Below are 13,230 nucleotides of genomic sequence, written 5' to 3'. Positions count from 1 at the left end.
GGCCAAAACAGACACTGCCTAACACGGAAATTAATGTGGGTGACTCTGTTGCCGCTAGAAGGCATAGTCTGCTGAACAAGTATAGGGTTCCAATTACCTTCATTCCAGCTTCTTTGATTTTTCGTATGCATTCCTTAGGGTCCTGAGTTGCTTCTATATGGAATGTGTATTGGTCAGCTCCAGCTTTTTGCATTTCTTCAATCCACTAAAAGAAAATTCAATGATAATCTGTATAATAATTTGACGCTACTACTATGGAGGAATAATGGGCCTTGAAATTTGGTGTGCTTGTCAATACTTGTGTGAACTAATCGAATGGCTAAAATATTTATGGGGGGGGGGGGGCAAATGGAGGCAAACAAAAAATCATCCAATCAGTGAGCAGGAATTTCAATCATTGTGTCAAAACAATTTTACAGTGCAAGATTCATACAGTCACAATGACCCATTTAATAGAGCACTAGACTGGCAACTTATAGATCAGGGGTTTGAGTCCAGGGTTATCAAAATTACTGAGATGTCACATGGTTGCCATGGGCATGGGCATATGCCACATAATTTTCAAAAGGGCTGACTAAATTCCGTGGCTAAGAAATCAAAACCTTTGAAGTTCTGGGCTAAAATAATCACTTATGGTTTCCATTGGTTTCACTCTAATAATACTTAATAGTACACTTACTTTTTCTGGATTCAAAACCATCATGTGCATATCAAAAAAGACGCCAGGAAATTTTGGACGCAGACATTTTACAACGGGATGCCCAAAAGTTAGATTTGGTACAAAGTGTCCGTCCATGACATCTAAGTGAAGATAATCTGCACCTGCATTAAGCATCCGTTGACATTCATCACCAAGACTTGACAAATCTGAGTTTAAAATTGACGGACCGATTTTTGCCCTGAAAGTGTTGCTCAAGTTGGAAGCCATATTGGGCACCTAATCAAAATAATCAAAATGATATAATTATAATATGAAACAAGAAAGAAATTCTAACAAGAGCCCCAAGGGGCACAATGGCCAGCCTGTCAGATTTGCTTTTTATAAATGATGTAATCTGTGGGTTATATTTATCAATATACACTCCCTGCTCAATATCATTTACATAGTAAAATCGTGTGTTAACACAGACAGCAGGAACGAATGTAATATAGAAATACTAAGTTATTGTATTGTTCAACGCCCCTGGTGGCCATATACAAAAACCAATGAGCTTGAAACTCACCAAGATCATAGACCATGTCATGAGCTACAACTTTCCAATTGATTGTGGTAGCAAAATATGCATAGGTACGAATGTAATATAGATATACTAAGTTATTGTATTGTTCAACGCCCCCTGGTGGCCATAAACAATAACCAATGAGCTTGAAACTCACCTCGATCATAAAACATGTCATGAGCTACAACTTTCCAATTGATTATAGTAGCAAAATATGCTTAAGTATCAATTATGATGTGGAAAAACTTTTTTCCACCTACGAATGAGTACTGATGACTCAAAGATGGCCGCCAAGTGCGTCATAATTGCCTGGTCAAAAATACCCTCTCGGATATAAAAGATCCCTTTCCAAAGAATACCCATTACAAATTGCAATGAAACATGGCACACCATTAGAAAGCTACAGTACTCAGAATTCAGGCCAAAATTGACATTTTTGGGAACAAAAAAGGTCACAGTACGGCCATCTTGAGTCCGATCGACCCAATTTCTCATGCCGATGGGCCCTCGGGGGAAACAAATATATACGAATGATCAAGGTTATTGATAAAAGTGTCTTCAAAATTTCCCTCGAAAACTTCAAAAATGTGTAAAAAGTGCTGATTTTGGCGAACAACAATGGCTGCCAGTCGGCCATCTTGAATCTGACAGGGCCAGTTTTTGGCCTGAAGATGTGTCTAGGGTAGATACACGTATAAACCAAATATCAAGACATTACCTTGAAGCCTCTTCAAAACTTTGGAACTCTCACGAACTATCTAGATGGTTATCTCTCGATCTCAATAGCTTCAAGACCCATCTCAAAACAACTTTGTTCCATGCAGCATACCATTAACTCTTGGAAAGCGAATTGTATTTAATATTTTTTTGGCAGAATAAAATTTGATTGAATTTGCAATTCGGGCACATGGCTAATTAGCATATCAAGGTCATACACCCGATTTAGTAAAACCATTTTTTTCGCGAACCTTGCGCAATTGTCAAGGATGAATGTTCTGTAGAGCAAATAAAAATTCCTCCCAAACACCAAATCAACTAAAGATTTCATAGAAATCGATCTTGAAATACAATTTTAAATCTTGAAATAAAACCCGGAAGTAAAACAGTAGACGATACCGCGGGTTCACGTGAACACCTGATTTCTGTAAACGAAATGTTGGTTGTGACAAAATTGTTCAGACGGTTTTAGGTGGTAATAAGTACGGAAACGTAACGACCATGGTCGACTTATTCAATGAAATCAGGCCTATGTGATATCCAAATTTTGACTTTTTTATTCTCCAGACCTCCCTGATAAAGAAATAAAAAATTTCGGTGATACGAAAGTGCAATCACAGCGCCGACGGGGACAGAGCCGTGTCAGAGATCGGCGGAGTGAAAATTGAGGTGGACGAACACGAAGAAGTAGGCTATTGTGCTACTTGAATCACGAAAACTCCTGGCGCGGCCCCGACGCTTTTCGTTGATTAAGTAATACAAATATCATGCAATGGGTTTTCACAATCTACCGTCGGTATTTACTGGATTTCAATATCACTCCAAAATTCAAAGAAACCTCGAAATATCGAACCCGAATACTTCCGGTAGATATCCGCGGCTGCCCAACCGGGAAACTTATTAGTTTCAATAGATATTGATAGGATCCATCATCTTCACCCGTCAAGGGATTGGAACCCACTAAGCTAAAGCCATGCCAGAATCGGGTCGGGCCAATCACAGCGCTTGTAACAAACCACATTAGGCTTCTGTGGAATTTCCCAGTAAATGGGCCAATCAGCGAACACGTAGCGAACGCGGAAGTATTGTCGCGTGTTGATACATGACGTCATGCGCAAAAGCGCCAGTAATGAAATCGCGATAATTCACGTGAACAGCTGCTGATATTTTCAGATAAACCAATCACAGGGAAGACACAACTTCCTGATTGGCTGATAAAAATTGAAATTTTCCCGATTTAACTTTCGTGAAAAATGCAGAAAACATTTTTATGAGACCCTATTTCAAAATTCTGCTCGCTACGATTCCGAGAACGGATTACGCTTAAATACGTGATTTGTTCAAATATGCCCTCACTTGGCAAGCAAAAAAGCCTTTTGTGTGGAAACCATGTCATTTAAATTCGCTCCATTTGTATAGTAATAGGCTCAGCCTACGGCTGGCCTAAAAATGGGTTAGCTGACATGGTTGTACTGGAAGCTTGCTTGGTGGTTTTGTATTTCTGTAGTAGAATTAATCGAACCTTGAACTGATTACTTGTTAAAGAGCTAAGAGATCGGTGTTGTCGTACATTGTTACATGAAAAAGGGAAATTAATGTATAAGTTAAAATCACAGTATGATATCGCTTATAAAACGTTCACTAAACTATATGAATCATTTGTGGACCCTAAACTTAGTTACGGAGCCGGTGTGAGGGGTTTAAAGAATAATAAACTGATAGAAAGGGTGCAAACTAGAGCCATTAGATTTTTTCTTGGTGTGAGGTCATTAACCCCCATTGCGGCAATGCAGGGTGACTTTGGATGGTATCCAGCTAAGTATAAGCGTGATTTTGAAATTTTCTGTCTTTGGAATAGACTTATCGCTATGGCGGATGATAGACTCACTAAATGTATATTTCTCCAATTACGTGATTTGAATATTGGTTGGTTCCGAGATTTTGGTAACTTATGTCGAAGCCTCGGTCTAAATACTAATTTTATAGATAATTTACAATGAGTTGATATGAAGTACGCACTAAGGTGTATTGAAAGAAGAGAAGCTTATTAGCACAGCTAAGGTGTGGTGTCCTGGGTTTGGAAATAGAATTGGGTCGGTTTAGGGGTAAAAGGGTTGAGGAACGCGTATGTAACTTTTGTAGACCTGAAGCATGCGTTGAAGATGAATTTCACTTTATTATGTCATGTAAGAAATACGAACAAGAACGGTATAAACTTTTTGTAGATATGTCACAGGAGGTGCATGACTTCCAAGAACTAACAAAACAACAACAGTTTCAAAGCAGCGATAACCGGTTTTCTGGATGCATGTGATCGAAAGGAAAAATTAATTAACGGGTATTCGATGGAAAAAATTAAAATGAGATGATTTGGATATTATCGGAGCAATCCTCTTTTTGGTTGAGTGGTCTAACCCCAGTATAGTCCCCCGTGATTTGGAAATTCTCGGAGCCCTCCTTTATTTACTTACTAAATGACGTCAAAAACTGTTATTTCGCCAGTGCTTGTTGTCTAACAATTCAATTCAATTCTTTATTTACAGTAACCTTATAAGTAATTTTAAGTTTCAAATAGGATGGAAAGTACATTCAGACAATCTGTTGGTTAAGAGAGACCGTTATTACAGTATAAACTTATACATTCCGTTTCGAAGCTGTCAGTTGCCGAATCTGAATGAAGATGAATTTTATTTGACGAAATCGGCGGAAAATATATAATAATAATAATAATCAACAGAATTTCAAGAGGGTTTTTGACGAAAGTCAGATAACCCTAATAATAGTCAACAGAATTTCAAGAGGGTTTTCGACGAAAGTCAGAAAACCCTAATGAATTATCGCAAGCGATAAAACCAAAATATTGAATTGTCGCGGGCGACAAAACCAAAAAAAAAAATTGTCGCGGGCGACAAAAACAAAATATAAAACCAAAATAATGAATTGTCGCAGGCGACAAAACTAAAAAGAAGGATTGTCGCGGGCGACAAAACCAAAATAATGAATTGTCGCTGGCGATAAAACCAAAGTAATGAATTGTTGTGGGCAATAAAACCAAAATATTGAATTTTTCGCGGGCGACAAAACCAAAATATTGAATTTTTCGCGGGCGACAAAATCAAAATCATTGTTTTCTCGCGTTATTTTAGTTTTGTCGTTTTGTCGTAATGTCGCTCTCATTTGCATATTCGTGTTTTTTTATCTTATCAGCCACCATACTAAAGCCTTAAGGTCGTGTAAAACTCGATAAACACTTCAAGTGACACAGCGAACGATCTCCTTTCCTCCACAGCGAACGCTTACTCCGAATGTCAAGTGTGAGTCCAGCATACGGATAGGAGTGTGTTGTATACTTGTATTTAGTGAATACCTTGTGGATTTGACAATGATCGGTATGTACTGTAGGACATATAGAGTATTGATGGTATTGATATAGAGGTTGAAGCCCGCGGCCGAATAAAGTAATATATTTCTTTATTTTGATACCTCGTCGACATAACAGCTTTTCTCCGCTATATCTCTTCGGCGTGTTTAGTTTAGGCCTACGACTCCCCGGTACACTTATGATTTATCTTAGTAAATACACGGTTAATTTGGTAAAGAAAAATAGGTATTGCTAAACTAATTGCATGACGCCCGCAGCCAAATCACCGGTAGTAATGAATTAATTTGTACTCGATTTGATTCTCATGATGAGAAGAAACTCGCAGCTGATCCCCGGAACGACGATGTAGTAACACACGTCGATTCGTCGATGTTAACGGCTCGACAGTGCTTTTATAATCTAAAGTGGTAAATTTCCAGTGTATCGGTAATATGATTTGATGAGGAAAATGGGCTATTGTTAAAATCACTGTTTGAAGACCGCGACTGAATGTGAAGTCTGCGGCAATAAATTAGTTCATTTATACTTGAAATTATAATCGAAGTGACCGTCGGCCTGCGGGTTGATTTCGGGATGACGACTCGAAAAACATGTCGCCCCATTGAATGGAGCTAAATTTTCGATGTTTACGGCCCGACAGCGCTTTTGTAACGATGATTCGTGAAAAAACACGCGGGCTATTTGTAGATCTCAGTGAGCTGAACGATATTATATGGATTGTATATGAAACAGCGGTAAGGTAACATAGCCTATGTTCTTTTGGTAAAAATAGTGTGGAAGAAAATAATAATAATAATAATCACGCGGATATCAATAGGGTTTTCTGTGAAATAACAGAAAACCCTAATAATCACGCGGATATCAATAGGGTTTTCTGTGAAATAACAGAAAACCCTAAATATTAATGGCTAACTATCAAATAACTCAAGCAACTTTTATTAAACAATGTTGGAGTAAAAGGAGTTCATGTCCTTTCAGTGCCACTTAAATTTATCTATATATAAATCTAATTAATGGTGACTTATAAGCCCGTTGAGGGCTGGGTAGTGTTGAAATGTATATATTATGTGTTGGTAAAGAAGACTTATAACTACATGTCACAATAATAAAATAAATATACATATACATGCTAATTCAATTGTACACAACTTAAAGTTCATGGAGACAACACTATATTTGAAATAAAATACTTTTATCATAAAATTATCCATCGATAAATTTCTTTGTAGCCAAGTGGCAACATAGGACTCGATAGTCACGTTTTGCTTGTGCCAAATGGCAACAATGTGCAGAATAGATGAAATTACTGATATTAATGTACATCTCTCTGATGACTAGAATATTGCTTTTTAGATGTGTTTTATATGTCATTGTACACTTTTACTGATTTTATAAATGGATCCCATTAAAATCTCTTAAATTTTTGTACATTCCAGTTATAATGGCATTTCCGACTTGCTCATTTTATGGTAGATCAGTGAGAGCTTTGGTTCCTACATCTGGAAATATTTCTGATGATGATGCAGCAAGTGACAGTAGAGAAGATGAAGAATTTCAACCTCCTGATCATGAAACAGATGGATCTAGTGACGATGACAATGATGGTGATGGCGCTCTTGAGGGTGACGATGATGACAGGAATGATAGTGATAATGGTGAATTGGTTCCTCCTAGTAGAAAAAAGAAAAAAAGCATACCCATACAAATGGTAAAAATCCCATTTAAATGTAGATATAAGCAAAGATGTGCAGTTTGAAGAGCCCGAAGGGCTCTATACACCATTTGTGTATTTTGACAGATTGTTCAGTGAAGAACTTACTGATATGATTGTCGAACAGACCAATGTTTATTCGACTCAAATCACCGGTAAATCGATAAACACCAACAAAGATGAAATCAAGAGTTTTTTGGCGATGTTGTTGATAATGGGAGTGTTAAAATCGCCAGCGCATCGTGATTACTGGTCTCAAACCTGTCGTATACCTGCAGTTTCTGATCACATGTCTCTACAGAGATTTGAATAAATCACAAGACGTATACATTTCTGTAATAATAATGCTATTGATCCAGAGGACAGGTTTGCTAATGCGTCCACTTCTTGACAGTGTTTGGAGTAAACTATTGGAAATTGATCAAGAGGGAAAGTATTCTATCGATGAAACTATGATACCCTACAACGGAACAAGAGCAGGCAACTTGCAGCAATATGTGAAAAATAAGCCTGAACAGTGGGGTTTCAAATATTTCACCATTGCTGGTGTTTTTGGCATTATATGATTTCTTACCGTACAGTGGATTGTCCACGTTCAGAAATGTAGATTTCGATGATGATGATGAAAAGAAACTAGGGAAGTCTGCCCAGTTTGTTACTGTCTTAAGCAAAAGTATACAAGATAAACAGAACTCTAAAGTGTAATTTTTTTTCGTGTATAGAACTCATAGAGTACCTCAAAAAGCAGGAAATATTTTCTGTGGGTACAATGAGCAGAGACAGATTGAGAAACTGTTCTCTCAAAGTTGATAAATATCAGACCAAAGAAGGCCGGGGGTCATTTGATTACCGAACCGATGAGAAGGCAGGTGTAACCATAGTGAAGTGGTTCGATAATAAACACGTGATCTTAGCCAGCTATTATGCTGGTATACAACCACTTGGATCTGTAAAGCGTTATGACAAAAACGAGAAAAGAAAAGTGGACATTCCTGCACCAAACATTGTCAAAATGTATAATCAGCATATGGGGGTGTTGATCTGGCTGATATGACCGTTTCCCCATACTGTACCCCCTTGAGATCTAAGCGTTATTACCAACGAATTTTTGCCAATATAATTGATATGTGTACATGCAATGCCTGGTTTTTAGCTCGCCGTGATGCGCAGGTATTGAAAACAAAGTATCAAAAAGCTTTGAAAGAATTTAGGTTAGTGTAATAGAGTGATTTTTGATATGTCAATCTCAATGGAATTGGGATTGAATGGGTTAAAACTGTATTACTGTATTGTGGCGCCTCTGTGACAAATTGAGGTACTAATCTGTCTGCTGATCCTATTGTCACTCTGTTAAGGAAATTCAGCCATGTAGGGTGAATTTCATGTAGGAAAATAAAGTTGATACTATATTGTACTCTGTCTATTTTCGTCTCTTTAGGTAAGATTTATATTTATTTATGCATTGTATTCTAAGAGTTAATGTTGCTAGACCGTGCTCTTATGGTAAAAGTATTTATATGACTGAAACTGGACCATTCTTTAGAATAGATGTTTGGTCGGTGAGTATTCTAATATGGAATATTATGGTTATGGAAATTAATTGATTTTGCATGTCTGTTGCGTATGATAATGAATTAAATTAATGAATCAAATGTGTTTATATAAGAAAACTATTGTAAGTATTGATCCTATGGTCACTCTGTTAAGGAAATTCAGCCATGTAGGGTGAATTTCATGTAGGAAAATAAAGTTGATACTATATTGTACTCTGTCTATTTTCGTCTCTTTAGGTTCGACCGGATCGGTGATATAGATCGGTGGTTAGTTCGACCGTAATGAGGAGAGATTGGAGACAGGTTAGCCCTGTTAACGCAGCACGGCTACTCGAGATAGTGGAATGGCACACCTGGGAATCCTGTCGTTTTGATTCGCGTTTCGAATTACGCAGTTCGGGAAGAAAATAAATATATATATAAAAAATCCTCACTGAGAGTTTACGTGTAATTTACTCGGAGGAAAATACCGCTTTGCGACATATGGGGGCTCGTCCGGGAGAAGAATAAAATTGAAACGAATCAACAACAAAGTGTCAACCACGGACATCTGCCAGTCCAGTGTCGACGATCCTACGATAACGAATTCTCCGATCTTGCGATGACGAATACTACTGTAATTTCCGAAGTGACGTGTGATGATTGGTCGTAAATCTGGTACCAGTGTATGAAATGTTAAGTCGACTTGTAAATGATCATCAACGCCATCGGGATTGGAAGTGAAATTTCATCGATTTCGTGGTTGAAAATTTTCTACTTATTGGTAGATGGTAGAATATTAGTTGCTTGTAGCATTAGTGATTTTGCTTTGTGTTATCAGTTGGCAAGCTGCCGACCTGTGCTTTAGTTCCTGAACTCAATTTAATTTGCATGGTGGTGATTTTGTGCAGGTGACCGAGAGACACTGACAATTTAATTTAATTTTGTGTTTTCGTCTATGCATGACTATGCTGAAATTCATTTTAATTTGAGTTTATTTTATTACCTGAATTATACTGTAAAGCATTTCAGTTATCATTTATTGCTTATTTATTTAAATTAACTTGCTTGATTTAAATTCGTGTATGTTTACGGTTTCATGCTTAAGTTATCATTTGTGTTGTTTTTCTTAGGTTTGCATGTGATTTGCTAAATAAGCTTATAATTTTGCTTTGGAACAGTTATTGTCTGCAAGCATATTATGGCTCTATACGAGAGGTCCGTCCTAATTGGGGGATTAGATGACATTCCAGAAACCGCTAAATTTTGTGAGGAATATTTCTCCGGGTGTGGCAAGGTCGAAGCTTCCAGCCAGTCTTCTAGCCTCGGGGGTATTTTTATAACGTTTAGCAATGCGCGCTCAGTTTCAGATGCACGACGCTTGAATGGCTCGAGGGTTCAGGTGAGCCAGGGTGAGTATGTTATGTCTGTTAAACGGTGTGATGCGTCGCACGAAGAGTTTTTGAAAGAAGCTTTTGATGAAGAGACGAAGCTGGCGGAAATGATTAAGACATTCTCAAGCCTACTTACGAGAACAAAAAGCAGATTAGTAGGGAAAATGGAGGGACACATCCATGAAGCAGTGAAGAAGGAATTGTCTTATGCAGCACCGGGTACCACAGCTTCAAAGCCTTCGGTTGAATCCGTCAATGATGTAGCTGCAACTTCTTATCGAGAATCTACCCAAGCCGTGAAAAACATCTCAATCCAAGCACCACGAATTGGTCAGTTTAGTGGATCCGAGTCAAAAGGAGAGGTTTCATACCTTCAATGGCGACAAGAAGTACGAGGGTTAATGAGAGATACGTCATTATCGGAAGCAGTTCGTTTACGCATCATACGATCATCTTTGCGGGGTACGGCATTGCGTGTGCTAACTAATATGTATGATGAAATCGAATTGGTCACCGTCGCCGAGATAGTCGATAGGATGGAAGCTACATTTGGGGAAGTTCACACAGCGGAGGAATTAATGGTGGAGTTTCACCAAGCAATCCAACGAGAATCGGAGTCGATAGCAGATTGGTCATCCAGACTGGAGGAGAACGCATCAAAAAATCAGATCAACTCCATCTGGGAAGGCTTATATTACCCAGGAATCTCTCAAGGTGCAATTCTGGAGAGGCTTGCACTCGTTGCCGCTGAAGATGGCAATTCGAGCATTCAAGGAGCCGCCGCATTCCTTCCGCCGTTTAGTAACTGAGGCGCGAAAGGCGAAGTCTGAGGTAGAGGAGGATGTTGCGGGTGATAAGAAAGTTTTCAGGAGGGCTACGGTTCAGCAGACCTCAGTTTCCTCTACAGAGGGTGATATCCTCGGTCAGCTGAAGACGCTGATGAAACAATTCGAGAAAATGCAGCGAGATATGGAAGAGCTCTAAGGACAGCAACTCGAACAGAGAAATTGGAAGGAACTGGATGGCGGAGAGGAAATAACCGGAAGCCGTTGGTACCACTAGAAGGATCTGCTACGGTTGCAAACAGAAAGGACATATTAGAAAGTTCTGCCCGCAGCAGAGTCAGGGAAACGATCAGACGTCCACTCCTGGAGGCAACGAGCGGGCGGGCAAGTAGAGAGCCTCAGTACTGCGGACTTTATCGGAGCACCAAATGAAGTAAGTCTTAAGATAGGTAGCATTGAATGTTTTGGTTTAATAGATTCGGGTTCAATGGTGTCAACAGTATCGCATGAGTTTTTATTGAATCATTTTGGCAAAGATGTGCCTGTATATCCTTTAAATGATTTGTGCCCCGGGTTTTCAGTTTCAACTGTTACCGGTGCCGACTTACCGTTTCAGGGTTATTGTTCATTGAGTGTTGAATACAACGATTCTTTGTCAAATGTGTTATTTCTAGTGGTGAATTCTACGGACTACCATGACAGAGTTCCTGTGTTATTGGGCACTAACGCGCTGAAGTGTTTCGGTTCTGTTCTGTTGGTTCCACCCGACTCAAGTATTGATGGTTCCACATGTTATGTTAAAACTACCCATTGTGTTGATGTTGAACCAAATTCCGAGGTTACCATTCACGGGTTAGTTCGATCTCCTGTAAATAGTAATTTTAATTGTTTTATGACGTCCAGAGACTCTCTTGTGATTCCTGGATCGCTGTCTGTTGTTCCCACTGTGTCTGTACTCCCAGATGTACGATGTTGCCGAGTTGCAGTTCGTATGAGGAATACCAGTGAGAAGAAAGTGACGATACCGAACAAGACAGTGATCAGCAGTATAGTTCCCGTCACGGAGGTTGTTTCGGGCGATGTCAATACGCGTTCAGAAGAGGCTGAGGTAAAAAAGGGTACGGAAGTTACAAATGAGGAGTTCCTTAAATCGATTGATCTGACAGGAGTTTCAACTGATGAGGAGAAAGACATGCTGAAACGACTACTCACTAAGTGGAAGCATATCTTTGAGCTCGACGATCTAGATCTGGGGACAAACAACATAGCTGAACACACCATTCGAATGACGGACGAGGAACCTATTAACCTTCGGTATCGTTATGTTCCGCCCGGAATGGTGGAAGAAGTCAGGAAACATCTTAAAATGATGTTAGAGGCGGGTGTTATCCGTCGCTCAATCAGCCCTTACTCAAGTCCAGTCGTCCTTGTAAGAAAGAAAAATGGGGAATTACGTTTTTGCGTGGACTATCGCGAACTCAACCGAAAGACGATACCGGACCGGTACAGCTTACCACGAATCGACGAGGTGCTGAACAACTTATCTGAATTTGATAGGTTTACCGTGATAGATTTGAAGAGTGGGTACTGGCAGTTAAAGATGGCGGATAGAGATCGAGAAAAAACGGCATTCAACGTAGGACCAGGTTTTGGGTTCTACGAATTTAACAAGATGCCCTTCGGATTAACTGGAGCCCCGGCGTCGTTTCAAAGAACTATGGAGAGGAAACTTGGTGATTTAAATCTGAAAACCTGTTTGGTGTATATAGACGATATCGTTGTTTTTTCGAAGGGAGCAGATCAGCACATGGAACGGCTTAATGAAGTCTTCCAGCGTTTCGAGAAAGCCGGATTAAAGGCGAAACCATCTAAATGTAAGTTTCTGCAGACCGAAGTACTGTATCTTAGCCATAAGATATCAGAAAAAGGAATTGAGGCTGATCCAGAAAAGACCAGAGCGATTGAGGAGTGGCAACCACCGAAGACTGTTGCAGAGTTACGTTCGTTTTTGGGTTTTGCTGGGTTTTATCGCCGGTTTGTGAAAGACTTTTCGCGGATTGCCAAGCCGCTCACTGACCTACTTAAGGATATACCACAAACTCGTCGGAAGTCCAAGCACCCACTCTCAAAACTGACGGAATTGGAGGAGGATGCATTCCAGCGGTTGAAGTCTACTTTATGCTAACCTCCTATCCTGGGTTTTGCGGACTATTCGTTGCCGTTCACGCTGAGAACGGACGCATCAACTGCAGGACTTGGTGCAGTCCTTTATCAAGAGCAGCAGATCAGCGCCGAGTGATTGGTTTTGCCAGCAGAACTTTAAAGCCATCAGAAACCAGGTATCCAGTGGCAAAGCTCGAGTTTCTGGCTCTGGAATGGGCATGTGATGTCTTTCACGCCTATCTGTACGGTCATCATTGTGTAGTCGAGACAGACAATAATCCTTTGACTTACGCTTTGAAAAATGCCAAACTTGACGCCACCGGTCA

General features: G+C 39.6%; 1 protein-coding gene across 9 annotated transcripts in view; it reads right to left on the bottom strand.

The window, feature by feature from the left end:
• LOC141906753 (ribulose-phosphate 3-epimerase-like) overlaps positions 1-13,230 on the bottom strand; it is an 82,019-nt gene that overhangs the window by 31,308 nt on the left and 37,481 nt on the right. For 5 of the 9 annotated variants that reach the window (XM_074796081.1, XM_074796086.1, XM_074796079.1 and 2 more), the window contains exons 2-3: positions 680-937; positions 98-205 (exon numbers count right to left, since the gene is read on the bottom strand). In XM_074796081.1, the coding sequence (XP_074652182.1) occupies positions 98-205; positions 680-928 (357 nt within the window). In that variant the 5' untranslated portion in view covers positions 929-937. Of the gene's footprint in view, positions 1-97; positions 206-679; positions 938-4,408; positions 4,573-13,230 lie in introns of those variants that run through there. The other 4 variants (XM_074796083.1, XM_074796080.1, XM_074796084.1 and 1 more) reach the window with 4 other exon arrangements.

This window comes from Tubulanus polymorphus, chromosome 6 (assembly GCF_964204645.1).
Source record: "Tubulanus polymorphus chromosome 6, tnTubPoly1.2, whole genome shotgun sequence".
Lineage (NCBI taxonomy): Eukaryota > Metazoa > Nemertea > Palaeonemertea > Tubulaniformes > Tubulanidae > Tubulanus > Tubulanus polymorphus.
The sequence above is the reverse complement of the archived record's forward strand: the minus strand, read 5'-3'. Positions and strand labels throughout refer to the sequence as shown.